Genomic DNA, 23,970 nt, shown 5'->3' with positions numbered 1-23,970 from the left:
TGTCTTATTTTAAAAAGTTTGAGAGTAAACTTACCTCTTAGGACATCTGCCTTGCCATGTGCCTGACCCAGACTTGAAACACTGGAACACTACATGAGAATATTATGATACAACGGGGGTCAGGAGGGAAGCTTTGATACTGTGGTGTCTCTTCCTCTGTCGGTCTCTGTCTGAAAAAGTCAGCCTGGTGTGGTGAAATTGTGCAAGCCTTATTTTACTAAAATATACAGAAATATATAACAAGGCTATATAACAAGGCTATATAACTTTTAGGATTCTACCAGACTTGGAACCTGGGCAAGTGTCAGTCCTAAAATTTAAACTTCACTACCTTTATCATAAATTATTCTCCCTCCTTTTAAAATTTATTTTTAAAAAATTAGTTCTTAGTGAGAAAGATAAGAGAGAGAAAGAACCAGTCATCACTCTGTTATATGTGCTGCCAGGGATTGAACTCAAAACCTCATGCTTGAGAGTCCAATGCTTTATCCACTGCATTACCTCCTTCTCTGAGATAATTTTGATTTACTTTAAATTTTGAGGTGCTTGATAGGTATATTTTTAATATCAAAGTATAGAAATAGCATACTGCTGAAGGGCTTGTGTTGGTTTATTGAAGGGGTGAATAGAAATGACCCATATTAAGTCCATCACTATAATATTTCAGAAAAACAAAAATAAGGGTCCAAAGACTTGAAAGAAGTAAGATCGCTTACCAGCAGAATAATGGGATTGAAATTCTTAACTATAACATTTGAAATTAGAACACAGTGGGTCAGTAGCTTAAAAGTATCTCTAGAGAACAATAAAAATATTTTTTTATTAAACTGATACTGATTTGTTAAAGATTTCACCTGTCAACTCTAAATAGAACATTATATTCACCACTGAAAGTGTGGAGTAAACATTTTTTCATACAGTAATTGTGAATGAGCCTAGGCCATCTACTAAGATGTTTCTCTGGCTTAATTTTTGTTCTTTATTTTTGGGGAGAAAGAAAGAGAGTGAATACTGATCCACCTTTTTTCATGGAGTTGCCTGGGAGCTGACCTTGGTGATCTAACACGGTGTGGGGAATCAAGCCTTTTGCATGGTAAGGCGTGCACTCTAGCCCAGAACCAGCTCTTGATGCTCTGGGAAGACAATTTTAAAATTTGAATTGTAGTCTAAGCAGACTTTCATATTGAATAGGAAGATAGAACTAAGTTGTATTTATTTACTTTACTTATTATTATTATTTTATTGCCACTAGGGTTATTGCTGGGGCTTGGTTCCTGCACCATGAATCTGCAAGTCTTGGTGGCCATTTGTTCCTTTTTTTTAAATGTGTCTTCTCTATTTTATTGGATAAGACAAGAGAAATTGTGAGAGAGAGATCTGCAGATCTCCTTCAGTGCTTATGAAGCCCCCTTACAAGTGGAGAGCAGAATTAAGACATTTCAAGACAGTATATTTAATTTAGGTGTAACTTTTCTCAGCAATATCTGGAGAATATTTGATCAAAGAAAGAGATTGAGGCAAGGAAAAAAAAAGAGACTAGCAAGCAGGAAATCAGGTGAAGAGGGCTACTAGGAAGATAAGAAATAATCCTTGAGAATAGCCACCTTAGTTCAGGAGGTTCCTGTGTTAAAAAAACAACAACAAACAAAGCCAAAACCAACAAAATAAAGACAAAATAAGACTTACATTCCCACCAGCAAAATAGGAGAAATCCTTATGCCGGTCTTTGCACTTTGTACTTAACCCACTGCATTCCCACCCTCAAGCAGGAGGAATCCTTTCCACACAGAGCTTCTTCAACAGTTGTTGTTTTTGTCTTTTCTAATGTGTGACATTCTCACTTTTATATAAATGTGAGAATATAAAGTGGAATATCATTGTTTTTATTTGCATTTTCCTGATTATCAGTGACCTTGAGCATTTTCTCATATGTCTATTGCCCCTTTGGATCTCTTTTTTGAACAAGATTCTACCCATATCTTACCCCCGTTTTTCAGTGTTTTGTTTTTTCTATTGTTGAGTTTAGTAAATTCATTATAAATTTTGTTGTCAGTCCTCTGACTGATATATTACACATAAAGATTTTCTCCCACTCTGAACCCCTGTGGAAAACAGTTTGAGGGGTTCTGGGTGGTGGTGCACTGGGTTAAGCACACAAAATACCAAGTGCAGGGACCCAGGCAAGGATCCTGGTTTGAGCCCTGGGTTCCTCACCTGCCAAAGGGTTGCTTCACAAGCGATGAAGCACGTCTGCAGGTATTTATCTTTCTCTGCTTTCTAGCTTCCCCTGCCTCTCAATTTCCCTCTGTCCTATCCAATAAAAGTGCAATGCCAGGAGCAGTGGATTTATAATGCTGCACTGAGCCCCAGTGATAACCCTGGAAGCAATAAATAAATAAATAAAATAAAGTAAGAAAGGAAGAAAGAAAGAAAAAAAGAAAGGAAGAAAGAAAACGGTTTGGAGATTCACCATGACTCTAGAAGTGGTCCTACCATATGGCCTAGCAATTCCTCTCCTAGGGATTTACCAAGGAAAAACAAAACACCTATCCAAAAGACCTGTGCATACGAGTGTTCGTAGTAGCACAGTTTGTAACAGCCCAAACTTGGAAGCAACCCACTTGCCCAATGACAAATGAATGGCTAAGGAAATTGTGATACATATACACTATGAAATACTGTACAGCTGTCAAGAATGATGAAGTCAAAGAGGGATTCAAGATTGTGTCCATCTAATAGCTTAGGGATAAGCCTCTGGGAAACAGAGACAATGATAACAGAAATTTCAGGACCTACATGAACCCACAATTATTGAAAGAATTCCTCAAAACACAGAACACTCAAAAGCAGAAGAAAAGAAATTCATAGAACACAGGAGTGAAGAAGTAAATCTGAAAGTATGACCTTTCCCTCACTGGGCGCAGTGCCCTTGCAGCAAGGTTATAGGACAGAACCCTGAAAAGCTATATCAGCTAAACTTTTGAGCCAGCCAGTGCTGTGACTTCTGCTTAGGACCTCATATTGTATCCTCTCCCCCCCCCCCCAGCTCTGCTAGTCCTGGAAGACCGTACTGGGCCCCATCCAGCCCACATTCTGCCTCATGGAGGGTCCTTTATCATTGTCGCCAGGCTGATGTCAACCATGGGCTATGTCCAACTTCCTGTGGTTAGCGGGTATACTGCATCACAACAGAAGGCAGTAAGGGAAAAACAGAGTAACATACAGAGGGAAAACCATAAAGCTATCAGCAGATTTCTCAACAGAAACCCTGAAAGCATGAAGGGAATGGCAAAACATCTACAGAGTGCTAAATGAGAAAGGCTTTCTTTAAAACAAGAGTTCTCTACCCTGGTAGACTTTCATTCAAATTGGAAGGAGAAATAAGGACATTCTCCGAAAAGAAATAGCTGAAACATTCAATTACAGCCAGACCAGCACTACAGGAAGTTCTAAAGGGACTCATAGAAAAGCAAGTGCGCGCGCGCGCGCGCACACACACACACACACACACACACAAAGAACAATAAAAAGTATATAAAGTAATGGCACTGAAACATCTCAATTTTGTAGGCTCATTAAATGTTAATGGTCTGAACTCACCTATCAGAAGGCACAGACTAGGAATGTGGATAAAGAAATATGACCCATCCATATGCTGTCTACAGGGGACATATTAATAGGACAAGAACAGGCTCAGAAAGAAAGGATGGAAATCCATCATACAAGCCAATAGACAAAAACAAAAACAAAAACCCAGGAGCAGTCATATTCATAAGATTGGACTTCAAAATAATTAATGTAGTAAAAGACAAAAATTGTCACTAAATAATGCTCAGGTAATCAGCCAGCCAAGGAGAAGTTACAATAACCAAAATTTATGCCTCCAATGAGAGGGCAGCAAAATATGTAAAGCAGATACTAAGAAACCTGAGAAAGTACATCAATAGCTACACATTAATAGTAGGAGACTTTCACTTCCCACTCTTTCAAGTAGATCTACCAGGCATTAAATAAATAAGGAAATGATTAAATGAAGCATTGGAGAGGTTAGACTTACTAGATATCTCCAGAGCTCTTCAGCTGAAAATATTGGAATATACATTCTTCTAAATCTGCATGGGACATCCCATGGATAGATTATATGTTAGGTCACAAAAACAGCATCAATAAATTCAAGAAAATTAAAATCATCCCAGATATGTTCTCATACCACAGTGGAATTAAATTAATACTCTGCAGAAAACAGGACATTAGAGAAAACACCAACATATGGAAACTCAACGGTGCACTACCATTGGGTAAAATAGGAAATTAAAAACTTCCTGGAAACAGTGAAAATGAAGACATAAACTACCAGGATATTTGGGATACAGGTAAAGCAGTAAGTACTAAGAGGAAAATTTATGGCCATACAGGCACACATTATGAAATAAGCAAAAGGTCAAATGAATAGCCTGACTTCTTAACTAAAGGATCTAGAAAAACAAGAACAAAGAAAACCTAAAGTAAACAGAAGGAACAAAATAATAAAAATCAGAGGAAAATAAACATTGAAAACTAGAAAACCATAGAAAAGGTCAATGAAGCTAGGAGCTGGTTCTTTGAAAGAGTAAACAAAATCCACAGGCCCTTGGCTAGACTCATTAAAAGAAAAGGGAGAGGACCCAATTAAACCGTATTGTAAATGAAAGGAGAGAGATCACAGCAGACACTACAGAAATCTAAAGTATTACTTGAAGCTTCTGTACCAGTTTGGTAATACCAGTTTGGTGGCATGTAATACAACTACATGTCACCAAACTGGAGAACCTAGAGGAAATGGACACATTCTTAGAAGCACATGCTTCCCAGCCTGAATCAGGAGGATCTGTAACATACAAATAGACCAATTACAGCTAAAGATATTGAAGCAGTTATATAAAAAAAAAAACCTCCCTAGCAACAAAATCCCAGGCCTAGACAATTTCACAATTGAATTTTACAAAACATTGAAAGAGGAACTATTGTCCAACTCCTCAAATTCTGCCAGAATATTGAAGATTTGGGAATACTCCCTAGCTTCTATGAAGTTGATATCATCCTGGTAACTAAAAGCAGACTGAGATGCAACTAAAAAAGAAACCTACAGATCAATCTCTCTGATTAACATAGATGCCGAGATATTCAACAAAGTCCTAGCCAACTGGATACAACAGTACATTAAGAAGATTGCCCACTGACCTCACCAGTGTGTCTTGGAACTTCACCTCCTCAGAGCTCTACCTTACTAGGGAAAGATAGAAATAGGCTGGAGGTATGGATTGACCTGCCAATGCCCACGTCCAGTGGAGAAGCAATTACAGAAGCTAGAATCCCTACCTTCTGTACCCCCAAAATAATTTTGATCTATACTCTTAGTGGGGGATAAAAGATAGGGGGAAGTTGACCAGAGGGCTATGAACCCCAACTTCATCAGTACCTGGAGAGAGAAGAGGAAAAAGGGAGGGACATTTGGATGTAGTAATAGGTGTATGTGTGACTTAGAAGAGAAGATGGGACCTTAAAAATGGGAAAATAAAAATATAGACAGATAATTGTAGAAATAATAGTTAATCCATATCTGCAATCTTAGGAGAACTTCAGTAGCTTACAATGGAGGCATTGGGGATTCAGAACTCTGGTGGTGGGAATGGTATGGAGCTGTACCTCTTATCTTGTAATTTTGTAAATCAATATTAAATTACTAATAAAAAAGAAGATTGTTCATGACCAAGTAGGCTTTGTCCCAGGGATGCAAGGCTGACTCAGTATACATAAATCAGTAAATTTTATTCATCACATCAACAAATGGCAAACCAAAAACCACATGATTATCTCAATAGACACAGAGAAAGCACCCTTTCATGATCAAGACACTAAAAAAGAATGGGGATAGATGGGAAATTCCTCAAATTAGTAGATTCTACAAACAGGAGATCTATAGCCAACAATTGTGAGAATCTAAAAGCTTTCCTTCTCTAGTCAGGTAGATATTAGGCAGCCTGCCCACTATCTCCATTACTCTTCAACATAGTACTGGAAGTCTTAGCCATAGTCATTAGGCAAGAGAAAACAATTAAAGGGATTCAAATAGGAAAGGAAGAAGTTAAACTGTCACTATTTACAGATGATATGATTATATATATATATATATATATATATATATATATATATATAAAATATCAAAGAATCCAGTAGAAAACTTCTGGAAAGCATTGAGAGTATTGATCAATATTGTAAAAAAGACAGGCTACAAAATCAACATACAAAAATTAGTAGCACTCAGTTATGCAAACACCAAACTAGAAGAATAAGACATCCAGAAATCAATCCTTTTACTATAGCAGAAAAAAAAAAAACAACAAGCTAGAACTAAAGCTCACAAAGGAAGTGAAAGACTTGTACGCTGAAAACTATGTGTCACTCACTCTTCAATGAAATAGAAAAAGACACCAAGAGATGGGAGGATATCCCACGCACTTGGATAGGGAGAATTCACATTGTCAAAATGACTAGTCTGCCTATGTTTTGGGGTAAAGGCAGGGAAGATCACTCGAGACCAAGGTCCAAAATTAGTCTTTCAGGTGCTGTTCAGAGAGCAGTGTAGGCTAGTCTCACACAGCCAGTTTTTAAAGGCAAAAACTGCAACTGCAGCAAGCCAGCTGATTACAGGAGCTAATATAGGCAGTTATTATTGGAGCCCTCTTTGGGGAACCACCAGGCACTTTGTCAGCAGTTGAGCAGGCAGACTGATTAGTTGGGTGGAGTGATAGGAACTTTTGTGACTCTGTTTCTGGGATAGGGTGATTCTGTACTTGGGTGGGTTTTTTTGAGACATCAGGAAGTTGTTGTTGCTTTTTTGCCTCCAGGGTTATCTCAGTGCCTGCACTTTGAATCCACTGCTCCTGGAGGCCATTTCCCCCCTTTTGTTGCCATTATTGTTATTGCATAGGACAGAGAAATATCAAGAAAGGAAGGGAAGATGGGGGAGAGAAAGACAGACACCTGCATATTTACTTCACCACTTGTGAAGTGACACCTCCCCCCCACTCCGCAGGTGACAGGTGAGGAGCCAGGGGCTCGAACTGGGATCCTTATGCTGGTCCTTGTGCTTCGCACCATGTGTGCTTAACCCACTGTGCTACCGCCCAGCTCCCAGGAAACTTCTTTTTAGGACCACACCCTGTCACACCTAGAGTCATATACTGTATTAATGGCATTTCCATCAAGGTACCACCAATTTTCTTTAAAGGAATAGAACAAATGCTCTCTCTCACAGAAACTGGTGTATATCTAGGTTTTGGGACTTTGTTAGAAAGTGAACCACCTGGGATGGAATTAGAGAATGCTATGAAAGGAAAGGTCTCACCCGAGTAATGAAGCTGAAGGGTTGTCATTCCACACGTGAAGTCTCTGGACACAGTCTGAGCTGAGGCATGTTGAGGTGGCAATCGTTGCGTTGATTAGGTTGCGATCGGCTGATGCAATATTATTTGATATTGATTGGGAGAGGCATGCAGGAAAGTGGGTCCTATCCTAAGGTTCCAGAACTGGGAGAAATATAGGCTTTATAGTGGAGATGTGAGGTTCCTGCTGTCTTAGGGTTCAAAAAGACAATGGATAGTTAATGTGCCAGACCTTCCACCTTCTGCAACCCACGACTCTGGGTCCATGCTCCCAGAGGGATAGAGAATGGGAAAGCTATCAAGGGAGGGGGTGGGATATGGAGATTGGGTGGTGGGAATTGTGTGGAGTTGTATGCCTTCTACCCTATGGTTTTGTTAATTTATCCTTTCTTAAATAAAAAATAAATTAAAAAAAGGAATAGAACAAAAGTTAGAAAACTTATATAGAGCAAAAAGTCCCTAGGATTACTAAAGTAGTCTTCAGAAAAAAGAACAAGACTGGAGTCATTACACTTCCTGACCTCAAACTATATTACCAGGCCACTAAAATCAAAACTGCCTGGTACTGGAACCAAAATAGACAAATAGAATAGAAATTGTGGAATAGAACTGAAATCCCAGAAATAAGCTCCCACATCATTGGACAACTAATTTTTGTCAAGCCATTAAATAGAGGGAGGAGAGTCTCTTCAAGTGATGTTTGGAAAATTGGATTGAAACTTGCAAACAAATGAAATTAGACCACCACATATTGCCGTGTACAAAAATCCATTTCAAATGGATCAAGGACATGGACATTAGATCAGAAACTATCAAGTACATAGAAGAAAACATTGGCAGATCACTTCACTATCTGTACTTTAAACACATCTTCAAAAGCTCAAACCTAGTGGTCGAGCGATAGCCCAGTGGGTTAAGTGCACATCAGGCGAAGCACAAGGACTGGCTTAGGATCCCGGTTTGAGCCCCCGGCTCCCCACCTGCAGGGGCATCACTTCACAAATGTTGTAGCAGGTCTGCAGGTGTCTATCTCTCCCCCTTCTCTGTCTTCCCTCTTCCCTCAATTTCTCTCTGTTCTATCCAACAACAACATCAGTGGCAACAGTAACAACAACAACAACAAGGGCAACAAAAAATGGGAAAAGTGGCCTCCAGGAGCAGTAGACTTGTAGTGCAGACACCAAGCCTCAGCAATAACCCTGGAGGCAAAAAAAATAAAGAAATAAAAAAATATAAAAAGCTCAAACCCAACAGCAAAGGAAACAAAAACTAAAATCAATGGAACTGCATCAAGCTAAAGCAAAGGATACCAGTACCCTAACAGAAAGACACTGTACAGGGTCTTTATACAACACACATTGTTACTGATGTTTATCAATAACAACAATAATAACTACAACAATAAAAAAGGGCAACAAAAAGGGAATAAATAAATAAAATAAAATAAAGAAAATGAGGTGAGGATATGAACATAAACTTCACCTAAGAAGAGATGGTGAGGACCAACAAACACATGAAAAAGTCATTGATAATCAGAGAAATGCAAATAAAGACAAGAGAGAGTTACCATTTTACATTTAACAATGTCATTATTATTCATTAGAACAATGTCATTTATTAGAAAGGACAACAACAAATGTTGAAGAAGATGTGGGAAAAAGGGACTCTTCTGCACTGGTGGTGGGAGTGTACAACCCTTGTAGAAAATAATCTGGCGATTTCTCAGAAGATTAGAAATAGACCTACCCTATGACTCAGCAATTTCTGTCTTGGGGATTTACCCAAAGGAAACAAAAGCATCTGTCAGAAGAGATCTATGTATGCCTATGTTCATAGAGGCACAACTTGTAATAAGTCAAAACCTGGAAGCAAGCAAAACAAATGTCCAATGATAAATGAGTGACTAAAATTCATGATTTATTGGATATATATGATTGATGATGATTTTGTAATCTTAGATGGAACTAGAAGACATCATGTTAAGTGAGATAAGCCAGAAAGAGAAGGACAAATACCGAATTATCTCACTTATAAGCAGCACTCAGTGAGGACGCAAAATGAAACATGGACTGAGCATGGTGTATTGGATCAAAACAAAGGACTTGAAGGAAGGAAGGGGAATCATCAGTTTCCTCAATAGGGGGATATTCATATCTATTTCAAAGGATTCATGGTGTATATAAGGTTCCTGATGTGTGACTTTGTGTATGTATACAATTAAGCTTGTATAGCATACAATATCATTATTATGACATTTTTTTTTTTTTTTTTGTCTTGTAGGTGTAGCCATCGCAGTCTCTTGCAGTGCTATTTCTTTGTCAACTGTCGATTATCAAATAGCTTTAAGAAAATCTTTGCCAGATAAAAACCTTCTTAAGGGATGGTGTCCCAGATCCATATATCTCTCTTACAAGTGGTTTACATTATCATCTTGGATGCTGAGTATTGTACTTCTTTTTTTCTTAAATGTTAATATTGCTTTAATGCTATTGTCATTAATATGGTTTTCAGGTATTGTGTGGGCATTTGTAATGCAAACTCAGTTTTGTACTTCCATAAGCATGGAATATCTATACCGGATTGTTGTCGGATTTATTCTCATCTTTACATTTTTTAATATTAAGGGCGAGAATACCAAATATCCAATGTCTTGTTATTATGCTGTAAGGGCACTGATCATATTGGGGATATTGACTGTATTCTGGTTTTACCCACTCTCTATTTTTAATTCAGACTATTTTATACTTATCACTATTATTATAGTTCTTACTTTTTTCCTAGGAATTATTTTTCTTATTGTTTACTATGGGGCTTTGCACCCAAATAAAAGAGAAGAAGCAAGATCTGATGAACTTGATGGAAAACCAGTTCAAAGAGACTGTAGAGTGAAGTTTTTCCTAATGGAATAAGTTATTCATTTATTATTTTATTGTTTCATTGGTTAGTAAAGGCACTGTGTATATGCATGTGTGTTGTTTCTTACTTTGCTTTCTTTAATTTGAGATCCGTTTGAGCACATTAATTGTGAATTTGGCATCACCTGGCAATATTTTTATTATTTAAGTTAATTTCATATTGAGCACTCAGGTGTATTTATCAGTTGTCTTGTAGACTTGCCATCTTATACCAGTACAAGCATAATTGGTCTGGTTTCCATAATTAGAAAGCTGGACTTGAGCTTCCTTCAACTTTATCTTTTAAATTTTTTTTTATTTTTTAAAATTTTTATTATCTTTATTTGTTGGATAGAGAAAAGTAGAAACCAAGAGGGAAGGGGGCTATATATATAGAGAGAAAGACAGACACCTGCAGTCCTGCTTCACCACTAGCAGAGCTTTCCCCCTGCAGGTGGGGACTGGGGGCTCGAACTTGGGCCCTTGCACACTATAATGTATGCGCATCACCTTGTGGCCCCACTTTATCTTTATTGTTCATAAACTAAAACTGATGTCCCTGTTGTGAACAAAATAAAAAGAGAAGAGAAAAAGAAGTTGTTTTTCTTCCCTCTATTTTCTTGATTCAGTACATATATTTTGAGATGGGAACAGACTAAGTAAAGGAAATGGGAAAGGTGGTAAAGAAGAAGACAAAGTCTAAAATTTGGCATTTTAACTATTTTAAGCTTATAGTTCAGTAATAATAACTTTTCACCTTGTACCTCCCTAGAACTTTTTAATTAATTTGTTTTTTATTTATAAAAAGGAAACACTGACAAAACCATAGGATAAAGAGGGGTACAACTCCACACAATTCCCACCACCAGAATTCAGTATCTCATCCCCTCCCTTGATAGCTTTCCTATTCTTTAACCCTCTGGGAGTATGGACCCAAGGTCATTGTGGGGTACAGAAGGTAGAAGGTCTGGCTTCTGTAATTGCTTTCTCACTGAACATGGGCATTGAAGGTGGATCCATATTCCCAGCCTGTCTCTCTCTTTCCCTAGTAGGGTGGGGCTCTGGGGAAGTGGAGCTCCAGGACACATTGGTGGGGTTGTCTGTCCAGGGAAGTCTGGTTGGCATCTTGGTGGCTGAAAAGAGAGTTAACATATAAAGCCAAACAAGTTGTTGAACCTAATTGTGAACTTAAAGGCTCGAATAGTGCAGATGAAGAGTTGGGGGAGTCTCCGTTTTGTAGATAGCTAGTAAGCCTATTTTAGTTATATTCCAAAGGGCCTGTGACTATACTAGTTTTTTTTTCTTTCCCCTGAGCCTTAAATCTGATATGCAGGTGGATCCGAGTTATTATCTGGGGAGATGATGTCATGGCTGGAAAAGGAACAGAAAGCTGGATCAGGGAAGAGAGTAGTTCCCAAATATAGGAAAGGTGTATAAATATTGTTGACTGTAAACCCCATTGATTTGATGTGATCTGGGGCCCATATTCAGCTTAGCAGCCTTTGTGACCTCTGAATCCCTGTAGATCTGAATCCCTGTAGATCTGTGGTCATAAGTAGGAACATTCCAAGCTTCCCCAATATCAGGACCTATCTTCCTCAGGTGTAGCATAGAGTATGTTGTCCACCCTTCCTTCAGAGGGTGGAATATTCTCTACCATTGTTGATCCACATTGAGGGAAAGGTCCTATGTGTTGTTCCTGATAGAGATGACTTATGTCCTATTGTGTTGTTCCTGATAGAGATGACCAGTAACAATGGAAAGAGGGATTTATTGGAGGTCTAGGCCCATCATTTCTGTTTGGGAATCTCAGGACTCCTCGAACAGGGCCCTAGCTAATGGGGTGGCCTGACAGTGAATAAAGAGTCGTTAAAGTATGCCAGTCTCTTGCCCTTATTCAGCTTTTTCACTCCTTCCTTTGATAAGTGAGTGAGGGAAGTGTAATAGGAAGTAGGTGAGGAGGGTATTTAAGTCTAAGTAGACACTATTTCATAATGAAATTTATACTGACTTACTGCAGACTATTGTGTACTTTTTCTTTGTAGTACTTAGTTTTATAAGATTAGCTTTGGAGTGAGTGAGGGAAGTATAATAGGACGTAGGTGAGGAGTCAAATGCTGCCCCCCCAAAGTTTCACAGACACACTAAGAGTGATTTTTTTAATCATCTATATAGTTATACATTTAGGTTGGGATATCAGTTAACCAACCATCATATGCATCTATACACTTTCACATTTTTTTCAAATACAATTAGAATGCTTCTCAAACTAGTAGTTCTCAAGTGTTAGTGTACTTCAGAATCACCTAAAGGGTACATTGGAATAGAGTTCTTGGTACCATTTGTGGTTCATTTTAAGCAAATATTTCTGGGAGTTGAGATTAATATATCTAGGAAGTTCTAGATGTAGCTGATCTTATTTACCTGTTTTGAAAACTAGGCTGATACCTAAAGGCTAGTACTATTAGCGTATAGTTTCAAAATATCCACTAGAGGGCAGTGGAATCACAGACAAATTGGGTGTTCTGTGCTCACTTTATGCTAGTAACTCAGTATTGTTACAGGCCAGGAGAATATCAGAGCTAAATATTAACTTCCTGCACAGTAACATGGGGCTCATTCCCAATTGTACTCTGAATAAAGCTTGTTAGAGATGCTAATACTACACTAGCTTTGGCCAATAGCTATTTTGTGATCAAAATAAATTAAAAGGTGGACTTTTCAGGTGGGCATTTGTGTTATACCTGGTAGTCTTTGAGGTTGATATGAGTCACTTGTAGCTTTCCAAGGATACTTAATTTTGGTAATATGTTTACTTTGTTAAAGAGGTAATTTCACATCTGTGTTGTATTTCCTTAAGTTGTATGCCATTTAAGTCAAATACTTTAAAAATTTTATTGTTAAAATATTTTTTGGTGAATAGATTTATGATATACAGTAAATACAGTTGTTGATACATGTGTAAAATTTTTAAATTTTCTGCAAAACACTCTCACCCGCAGCCTAGGTCCTCCTCCACCATCATGCAGTAGAACCTGAAAACCCTGTGTTCCCCCTTCTTCCCCAGAATTCTTTGACTTTGGTGCAATACACCAAACCCAGCCAAAGTTATACTATTTTGTTTCCACTTTCTGTTATTATTTCTCAACTTCTGTTTAGGAGTGAGCTCATCCCATATTCATCCTTTTCTTTCTGGCATATCTTCTTCTTCTTCTAGCGTTTGCCCTCTGGCATATCTAATTTAACATAATTCTTTCAAGTTCATCCAAGTTAAGGTGAATAAGATGAATTAATCATTCTTCATAGTCGATATATATCTATATCTCACACTTTCAACTTAGCCACTTATCTATTGTTGGATATTGAGGTTACTTTCAAGTTTTGGTTATGACAAATTGTCCTGCTGTGAGCATAGCTATACACAGATCTCTTTGGTGAGTGTATCAGTTGATACTGTGAAAGAAAACAGGAACTATTTCAAGTAATTAGAGAGCTAAAAGATGAAATAGCTTAGTTAAGACCCAAAATAGCTCAACAGTCTAAAAATATAACTGAACATGGTAATAGGTGAACTAAGAAATGGAGTGAAGTGAGAGCAGAACTACCAAGACAGAAAATAGCAAGGTCAAGGATGAATTAGAGAAAACTAAGAAGTAAAAGAACTAAACACCAGATGGAGACACAGAAAACAGTTACTGAGACATGTTGGATGATCTCAAAAAAGGTAATGTGTGCATTATTGGTGTGCCAGGCAAAGAGTGGGAGGGAAGGAAGCATTAGATAATAGCAGAAAACTTCCTGCACTTGCCAACAGAAAGGACATAATTCAAGAAGAGGACTTCTGGAGTAGTGGCTATGGATTAAGAGCTGCTTCATATCACTCCGATAAACTAGAAAAAGCAACAAAAAATCAACTGGAAACAAATTGCAACCAAAATCTCTTCAGACACTCATGAAGCCACAGATGAGTGTAGAAATGTGTGTTCAGTAGACAGAAAAGGGGTGACGGAAAGATTCTTAGGACTCAAGAAACTGTACTTAGTGAAAGCTGGTACCAGATTGGGAGTTCCTCTGTAGAACACTCTGTCAGTGGCAGGAAAGTGGGTCTGGGTACTTAACATGTGAACTCAGAGGCAACAGAATATTGAACTGTGCACAAGGACTCACTGTGTTTAAGCAAAAACTTTGGGCTTAAATTAAACCCTTTGGTCAGCAAGGAAAATAAATCGCAACCAACTCCCAAGGGCATGGCAAGGGAGCAGCTTCAGCACATTATTCCAGGGGGAGACTGGGCTAAAGAACAATAACCTCACCAAATACAGCTGAGACATATGCAGAAACATTGCAGTCTCAGGTCAGTGCTCATGCTTGAGGTTGGGGAGAGAAGGGCTCTAGGACTGAAACCCAACACACACAAGAGCTGCAGCATAGGTTGTGCCATTTTTCCTCTGTGCAATACTGGCTGTGAGAGGGGAACCAACTAATTTTCCATCCCAAGAGAAATGAACACACATTCTTCACAAGTATACATTGAACATTCACAAGGATTGACCATATGATGGGTCAGAAAGACAGCCTAAACAAATATGTGAATATTAAAATAAAACATATCTCAGACCATGATGGTATGAAGCTATAAATCAACTACAAAAAGAAAAGAAACTCCATCAAAGTCTGGAGACTAAACAGCTTCTGAATAACACATGGGTCATTGAAGAAATCAAAAAAGAAAGTAAGAATTACTTTGAAGTGGGGCTGGGCAGTGGCACATCTTATAGAGTGAACATGTCACCATACACAAGGACTTGAGTTCAAGCTCCAGCCCCCACCTGTAGGGGGAAGCTTCATGAGCGGTGAAGCAATGCTGCAGTTCTCTCTCCCTGTCTTCCTCCCTCTCACTCTGCTTCTCTGTCTTCCCTCTTTATCTTATCTCTCCCTCTCAGTTTATCACTGTTCCATCAAATAAAAAATAAAATGAGAAAATAAACATAAAAAAAGAAAAAGAATTACCTCGAAGGATTAAGGGAGATAGCATAATTGTTATGCAAAAAGACCTTCATGCAGGTGTAGGCACCTGAGGTTTCAGGTTCAATCCCCAATATGATCATAAATCAGAGCAGAACAGTGCTTTGGTTTAAAAAAAAAAAAGAATTACCTAAATATCAATAAAAATGAAGAAACCAGCTATTAGACCTTATGGAAATGCAGCAAAACCAGTCCTGAGAGGAAAATTCATAGCAATACAGGTTGACATAAACAGGAAAAATCACTAGTAAGCTATCAAACAATCTGAGTAACAAAGAGATCCAACAGCAGGAGACAGGAAATAGTTAAAATCAGAGATAAAAAAAATTAAAAGGCCATCAGGAATATTAATGAAACCAAGAGCTGGTTCTTAGAAAGAATAAATAAATGGATAAACTACTAACTACACTCACTAAGAGAAAAAGACAAAGCTATGGTAAAATCACTCAGAAGCAAGCTAGGAGACATTACAACAGATGAGGCAGAGATACCAAGTATCATGCAAAACTATTATTGACACTATATAAATTCAACAACTTAGAAGAGATGGACAAATTCTTAGTCATATCAGCTGCCAACCTTGACACAAGAAGTAGATAACAAGAAACTTAAATGGTAATCAAAAGCATCCCCTAAAACAAAAGCCCAGGTACAGATGGCTATATTCATGAATTCTAAAGCACTCAAAGAAGAAATAACGCCAATTATCCTCAAACTCTTCCAGAAAATAGGTGGGAACACTCCTAAACACATTCATTTATGATCCAGCAATTTCACTCCTAGGTATTTATCCAACACTATGAATAATAACACTAATTTAAAGGGGTACATGCATCCTCATGTTCACAGCTGTATTATTCACAGTAGCCAAAATATGGAAGTCACCAAAATGCTCTTCAACAGATGAATGAATAAAAAAGTTATGGGACATACACTTAATAGAGTACTACTCGGCAATAAAAAAGATGATATTGTGTCCTTTGGGATAAAATAGATGGAATTGGAAAAGATTATGCTTGATGAAGTAAGAAAGGAGGTAAAGGACAGCTCCAGAATGGTTTCACTCATATGTGGAATATAAAGAATTGAACACATGAAAAGAAAATGAAAACAAAAATGTCAACCTTGGTGTATCGCACCAAAGTAAGAGACGCTGGTATTGTGGGGGAGGGTTCAGGCCCTGGAAAACAGAGGACCTAGTGGGGTTTGAACTGTTATATGGAAAACTGAGAAATGTTACACATGTATAAACTATTATATTTTATTTTACTGTTGACTGTAAACCATTAATTCCCCAATAAAGAAATAATAATTAAAAAACCCATATCCAAGACTGAGGGAAAACTACAGTGGTTATCTAGGGAGGTTGTGGGGGTGGACATAGACCTTCGGTGGGAGGTACAGTGTGAAATTATACTCCTATGAACTTCTAACCTTATAAATCACTATTAATTCAATATTTCAAGGGGAAAATAGTTTCTATACTTCAAGTTATCTATCTGCCTAGATCATAGCTCTGAGTATACAGAGAGAAATTTAGAGGGGAGGGTAGTTAGAGAAAGAGAGAGAAAGATAGACATCTGCAGATCTACTTCACCACTTGTGAAGCAACTCCACTGCAGGTAGGGATCTGGGGATTTGTGTGGGACCTTATGCTGCATGCTATGTGCACTTAATCTGGTCTGCCAAATGCCCAGCCCTTATACATATTTTCTTTAGGCCAAGTAATGTTTCGGATTTGTGAGAAGATCAAATTATGACACTAGGCTTAAATTGTTTAAGCAGCTATAAATATATATAATACTTAAGTTACCTACAACCTTAGGCCAGGTAGATCAAAGCCATTTGGCCCTGTCATGGTCAGCATGAGGTGGTGAGGTCACAGGTCAGCAACAACAATAACAACAAAAATACACTCAAACTATGGAGGCTAAACAGTACACTTCTGAATAACAATTGGGTCACTGAAGAAATCAAAAGAGAACTTAAAAATTACTTGGAAAACAATGAAAGTGAAGAAACCAACTACTAGACCCTGTGGAATGCAGCAAAAGCTGCCCTATGAGTAGGGAAGTTTATTGTAATAAAGGCCCTTATTATCAAACTGAAGATCTCAAGTAAGCTACCTAACATCACAACTGACCAACTAGAAAAGGAGCAATGAAGACACTGAACAATCAGCAGGAGGAAGGAAATAGTCAAAATCAGCAGAACTTAATGAACTAGAAATCAGAAATATGACCCAGAAGATTAATGAAGCCAAAAGCTGATTGTTCACAAGGATAAATAAAATAACCACTAGCTAGACTCACAAAAAGAAAAAGAGAGGAAACTATGATCAAGTTAGGAATGAGAGAAATCAAGTTACAGCTGAAGATAGATACAAAGAATCACATGTGGGGGCCAGGTGGTGGTGCACCTGGTTAAACTCACAGATTACAGCGCGCAAGGACCCAGGTTCAAGCTCCTGGTCTCCACCTGCAAGGGGAAACTTCAGAAGTGAAGTAGGGCTGCAGGTGTCTCTGTCTCATTCCCTCTCTACCTCCCCTTCCCCTCTCAATTTCTCTCTGTTTCTATCCAATAATTAATAAAAATTAAAAATAAAAAAATTAAAAAATCAAAGAATCAAGAGCATAGGTTCAAAAAGGATGACAGAGGACCTAGTGGGGGGGTTGTACTTTTATGTGGAAAACTGAGAAAAGTTATGCATGTACAAACTATTGTATTTACTGTCGAATGTAAAACATTAATCCCCCAATAAAGAAATTTTAAAAAATCAAAGAATAATATGTGAATATTATGAAAAGCTCTATGCAAATAAACTGGGAAACCTAGAAGAGATGAATGCATATCTAGAATCAGACATTTTTTGTTCCTTGATCTGAAGAATCAACATTATTAAATGGTCTATTTCAAGCAACTTGTCCAAAAAGTTGTGTGAAACCACAAAAAGTTACGACTTGCCAGAGCACTTCTGAGAAAAAAAAAAAAGGTATCACACTCAACTTCAGTTTATGCTAGAAAGCAATAGTAATAAAAACAGTGTGGTACTAGAGTAAAAATGGACACTTGGATCAATGAGGCAGAACTGAAATCCCAGCAATGAGTCTACACATAGACAGTTACCTAATATATGATGGGGGGGGTGGTGGTGGACAAAACTATTCAGTGGGGTAAAGATGCTTTCTTCAACAAATGGTTGGATTAGGGCAGAGAGTAGTTTCCAAACTTGAAGAAAATCTATGAGTAAAATTTACTGTTTACCCCATTGATCCCACCCAGGGCCCGTATATATTCACATTTAGCACTGTAGCTTGTGTAACCTCTGAATCCATGCCATTCTGAGCTCACAATTCATAGTCATAGTTGGAGATTCTAGGCTACTCATTTCCGGATCAGTCTTCCTCAGGTGGCAGGGTAGGATAATCCGGCATCCCTTCAGAGAATGGGTGTGGAGAGCCATGTGCCGCGCCCCAAGATGGCGCCAGCCTCCTCTACCCTCCAGACCACAGGGAGAAGTAAACAACTCCATAAATGGTATGAGACTGAGAGCACGCTTGCTTCCGCAATCATGTGCCTATGAGCAGCTGCCACGTGTGCCCTTGGGATTGGCTGACCCATGAGTATATAAGTTGGAGGTTAGGTTATAGCGGGGCTTTTTGCTGTTCAAGGTTCCCGAATAAACTGCTTGAAGAAGAACTCGGCTTTGCGTGATCCTTGCAGGCAAGGGTGGACGCGACAAGTGGTGGCCCGTACGGGGACATCATCCGAAACGGGGTTCAGAACTTCGGCAGTCAGGGCAGTGCACTGGTAAGTTCCGAGGGTAAAGTGGGACAATGAGGCCCGCGGTGAGGCGGCTAGCAGGGTTCGTCTCTGTAGATAAAGGACGAGCGGGAGAACGTTCGTGGGTTTAGCGAACGGAAAGTAAAAGTCCCCCCGGGTAGCGGACGGGGAGTACAAAGTGGGCTAGCAGCCACATAATTTTTGGGAGGAAGTTATCATGGGGACTTCCCAGTCCCATCCAATTTTTTTGGCTCTGCAGGAGCTACTTCTATCCAAGAAATTAAAAATCAAGAAGTCCACACTTGAAAGATTCTTGAGTGAGTGTGACATAGTCGCCCCCTGGTTCGCAGCCTCAGGGAGCTTGACTGTCTCTTGCTGGGAGAAGTTAGGAAAGGACCTAGACTTTGCTTGGGAGCAGGATGACCTGAAAGCAGGAGTAACGCCCGTATGGAAATTAGTGCGCAGTTGCCTTGAGGATCAGAAGTGCTGCGAGGCCATTGAAAAGGGGCAGAACGCCTTGGAAATGCTACAGGAGGAACGCTCTGAGAAAGCGGAAAGTAAGAAAGGAGGAGAGAAAGGGAAATCTTTATACCCTGATCTAGAGGAGCTGGAAACACTCCCCTCCTCCTCGGAATCAGAGGAGGAGGAGGGGGAGGACGTGCAGGCCTTAGTGGAGAGACTGGAAGAGGCTACTTTAAGAGAAAGAAGGAAAAGGAAAGAGAGGGATAAGGCACCAAAAAAACTGGAGGACGGAGAACTGGGAGGGGGCTATGCCTCAGCCTTGCCCTCGGCTCCGCCCCCTTATCCGGAGGGCGTGACAACCGTCCAACCCTTGGGGACTGGAGGGCCAAGCCGTTCCTTTTGCCCGGGGCTATGGGCCCGGGTTAGGACGGAGATGCAACTTGTCTATCCGGTGTTTCAAGATCTCCAAGGGAACCGGTATGAGGAGCCCTTGGATTTCAAAGTAGTTAAGTCCCTGGCAGAATCTGTGAAGGCTTATGGGGTTAGTGCATCCTTCACTCTTGCTCAAGTGGAATCTCTCAATAGGCTTTGCATGACACTGGCTGATTGGCAAGGCTTAGTTCGTGCTTGTCTCAGCCCAGGACAATATCTAGATTGGAGAGCATTCTGGATTGATTTTGCAACCGAGCAAGCGGCGGTTAATGCACGCGCAGGTCAACCTGCCTGGGACCGAGACATGCTCCTAGGACTAGGCAGGTTTGTAGGCCAGCAGACTGGGTACCCTCCACAAGTATATGAGCAGGTGAATCTCTGCGCCATAAGAGCATGGAAGGCCCTTCCAAATAGGGGACAAGTTAGCGGCAACTTAACAAAAATTCTGCAGGGACCCATGGAGCCTTTTTCAGATTTTGTGGCCCACATAGTTGAGGCAGCGGGCAGAATCTTTGGGGACCCAGACACAGCTATGCCTCTTATTAAACAGCTGGTATATGAGCAATGTACCAAAGAATGCAGAGCGGCTATCACACCACATAAGGGCAAAGGAATTGAGTGGTGGTTGAAAGTTTGCAGAGAGATTGGAGGCCCTTTGACTAATGCGGGACTTGCCGCTGCGGTTGTCCAACTTGCAGGAAGGAAAAGCAGTAACACTGGGGCTTGTTTCAAATGTGGCAAGATGGGACATATTAAGAAACAGTGCCCTGAGAAAGGCAGAACAGGAGGAAGTGCTAGAATGAGACAGCCCGGCCTCTGCTCTAGATGTAAAAAGGGGAACCATTGGGCTAAAGAATGTCGTTCCGTTAAGGACATTAACGGACAACCCCTGAGTCAGGGATATGGAGAAGCCTGTCCAAAAAACGGCCAGAGGGGCCCCCGTCCCGAGGGCCCACAAATATATGGGGCAGTAGAGAGTCGGGACAGGGAGATCAGTCAGGAAAGGTGGCCCAGCTTTCACCCTCCAGGGAACCATGGAGAGCCACTATGGGCTCAGCAGGATTGGACCTCTGTTCCACCTCCCGACTCGTCTTAACTCCTCAGATGGGGGTCCAGCTTGTAACAACCGACTTTACAGGACCCCTCGAGCCAGACACAGTAGGCTTACTTTTGGGCAGATCCTCTTCAGCATTGCGAGGACTTCTTATTCACCCTGGGGTTATAGACTCCGACTTCACCGGAGTTGTTAAGATTATGGTGTCCTCCCCCCGGGGAATTGTAGCCATTTCCCCGGGAGACAAGATCGCCCAATTGCTTATCTTACCCAGCCTACATGATCGCTTCGCGGCTAAGACAGTTGAACAGGGGGGTTGAGGTTTTGGCTCCTCCAGCACAGACTTGACATTCCTATCTCTGGATTTAGAACAAAGACCACTGATGGTATTAGAAGTTGAAGGAAAAAACATTCAGGGGATTCTTGATACTGGGGCTGACAGAAGTATTGTGGCCACCAAAGACTGGCCAACAGGATGGCCTGTGCAAACTTCCTCTCAAACCCTGCAAGGCCTGGGTTATGCAAGGACTCCAGACATGAGTGCTAGACAGCTAAAATGGAAAGATAAGGAAGGCCATTGTGGCTTGATGCAGCCGTATGTTTTGGAGCTACCCATCTCGTTATGGGGGAGGGACTTGCTTAAAGAGATGGATTTTAAATTAAGTAATGAATACTCCATGGCAGCTCAAACTCAGATGAAAAGAATGGGTTGTGTCCCTGGCTTTGGCCTGGGGAAGCACCTACAGGGACGCAAGTCCCCTGTTGCGGCTCGACCGCACTCAGGAAGATCAGGTCTGGGTTTTTCCTAGGGGCCACTGCGGACACAGGTATTCTCATCTCTTGGAAAACAGAGGATCCAGTGTGGGTTCCTCAGTGGCCTCTTTCCTCTGAAAAATTAGCCGCGACCAGAGAGCTGGTTGCGGAGCAACTTGCCTTGAAACATATCAAACCTTCTGTGTCCCCCTGGAATACTCCTATATTTGTGATTAAGAAAAGGTCAGGAAAATGGAGACTGTTACATGATCTGCGGGCAATCAACCGCCAAATGCAGATCATGGGGCCAGTACAGCGGGGGCTTCCATTGCTAACGGCCCTGCCTGAGAGATGGCCCATAATAGTCATAGATATCAAGGATTGTTTTTTCTCTATCCCATTAAGTGAGAGGGACACGGAAAGATTCGCCTTTACTGTGTACCATCCTGCAATCATGAAGAACCCGACCAGAGATTCGAATGGGTTGTGCTGCCCCAGGGTATGGCGAATAGTCCAACCATGTGTCAGTTGTTTGTTAGTGAGACAATTGCTCCCCTCAGGAAGAAATATCCTACCTTAAAATGTATTCATTATATGGATGATATTCTACTTGCTGAAAAAAACTGAAACCTTACTTGATCAAACGTATGAGGAATTAGTTCAGATTTTGAGGAAAAGGGCTGTATATTGCCCCTGAAAAGGTGCAGAGAGGTGAGGTGGTAAACTACTTAGGAGCATGCATTAAACCTATGGAGGTAGTGCCCCAGAAGCTGGAATTGAGGAAGGATGGCTTACGTACTCTGAATGACTTTCAAAAATTGTTAGGGAATATTAATTGGGTAAGGAGTTACTTGAAGCTTCCAAATCATGAGCTGAAACCCCTGTATGATGTCTTGATAGGGGATTCCGCCCTGAACTCCCCAAGAGTATTGATGCCAGAGGCTAGGCTGGTCCTAAAGAAGGTAGAAAGATCCCTTCAGGGAGCCTTCTTGAAACGTTGGGATGCCAACAAGCCCCTGACCTTATGCATTTTAGCTACCTTGTCACAGCTCACAGGGCTGCTGTGGCAAGAGGGTCCATTGCTTTGGATTCATTCAAGAATTTCTCCTGCTAAATCCATACAATATTATCCTTCAGCAGTAGCAGATCTGGCCCTGACTGGGATTCAGCAATGTATACAGTTTTTTGGCATCTTACCAACCACATTAGTGGTCCCTTATTCTAGCTACCAGGTACAGACCCTGTGTGGAGCTTTGGATGAGTGGGCCATCTTGAGATGTGGCTATCCCGGAGAAATTGATAATCACTATCCCAAACATCCTCTCGTGAGCTTCTTTAAGGAGCACCCCATGATTTTCCCTAAGATTACTGCAGTGAGGCCTCTGTCTTGGCGCCTAACATTTTCACAGACGGTTCTAAAACGGGATGTGGAGCTTATATGATAGAACACCAAGAACCAGTTAGGTGTCATTTCCAACCAGGCTCTCCTCAAATAGTGGAGTTGCAAATTGTGATTGAAGTTTTTAAGAGATGCCATTTTCCCTTTAATTTGATATCTGACTCTGCTTATGTGGTTAATGCAGTCAAGGTTCTAGAGGCCGCTGGACCTATAAAAAGATCCAGCACGGTGTGTGCGCTGTTAAAAGAACTACAAGATCTGATTTGGCACCGCACACAGCGCTTTTATATTCAACACATTCGAGCACACACTGGATTACCTGGCCCCCTGAGCGAGGGTAATAACATTGTAGATAAATTGGCAAGACAGGATGTCCTCTTGATGGCTCCAGCAATGGAACGGGCCAGACGTTTTCATGAACTTTTTCATGTAAATGCTAAAACCCTACAGAAAAAATTTAATTTGCCCTGTGTGGATGCTCATCAGGTGGTTCTGGGTTGCCCTCAGTGTGTGCCTTTCCAGCATCCACCAAGCGTTGGAATTAACCCTTGGGGCTTGCGCCCTGGTGTCCTATGGCAAATGGATGTCACGCACTTTTCTGAATTTGGCACGCTTAAGTATCTACATGTCTCTGTAGACACCTGCTCTGGTGTTATCATGGCCACCCCATTGAGTGGCAAAAAGGCTCGCAATGTGATCACCCATTGCCTAGAGGCATGGGCTGCATGGGGTATGCCTCAAATT

At 40.5% G+C, this 23,970-nt stretch overlaps 1 protein-coding gene across 2 annotated transcripts in view; it reads left to right on the top strand.

The window, feature by feature from the left end:
* Positions 1-10,993, top strand: part of XKR9 (XK related 9) — a 28,554-nt gene extending 17,561 nt beyond the window's left edge. Inside the window, exon 3 of one of the 2 annotated variants that reach the window (XM_060200399.1) lies at positions 9,705-10,993. In XM_060200399.1, coding sequence (XP_060056382.1) covers positions 9,705-10,333 — 629 coding nt within the window. In that variant the 3' untranslated portion in view covers positions 10,334-10,993. The remainder of the gene's footprint in view (positions 1-9,704) is intronic. The other variant, XM_007527207.3, reaches the window with a different exon arrangement.
* Positions 10,994-23,970: the final 12,977 nt, after the last annotated feature.

The sequence above is a fragment of the Erinaceus europaeus genome, chromosome 1 (assembly GCF_950295315.1).
Source record: "Erinaceus europaeus chromosome 1, mEriEur2.1, whole genome shotgun sequence".
NCBI classification, from domain to species: domain Eukaryota; kingdom Metazoa; phylum Chordata; class Mammalia; order Eulipotyphla; family Erinaceidae; genus Erinaceus; species Erinaceus europaeus.
This window is presented reverse-complemented; position numbering and strand designations above follow the sequence as displayed.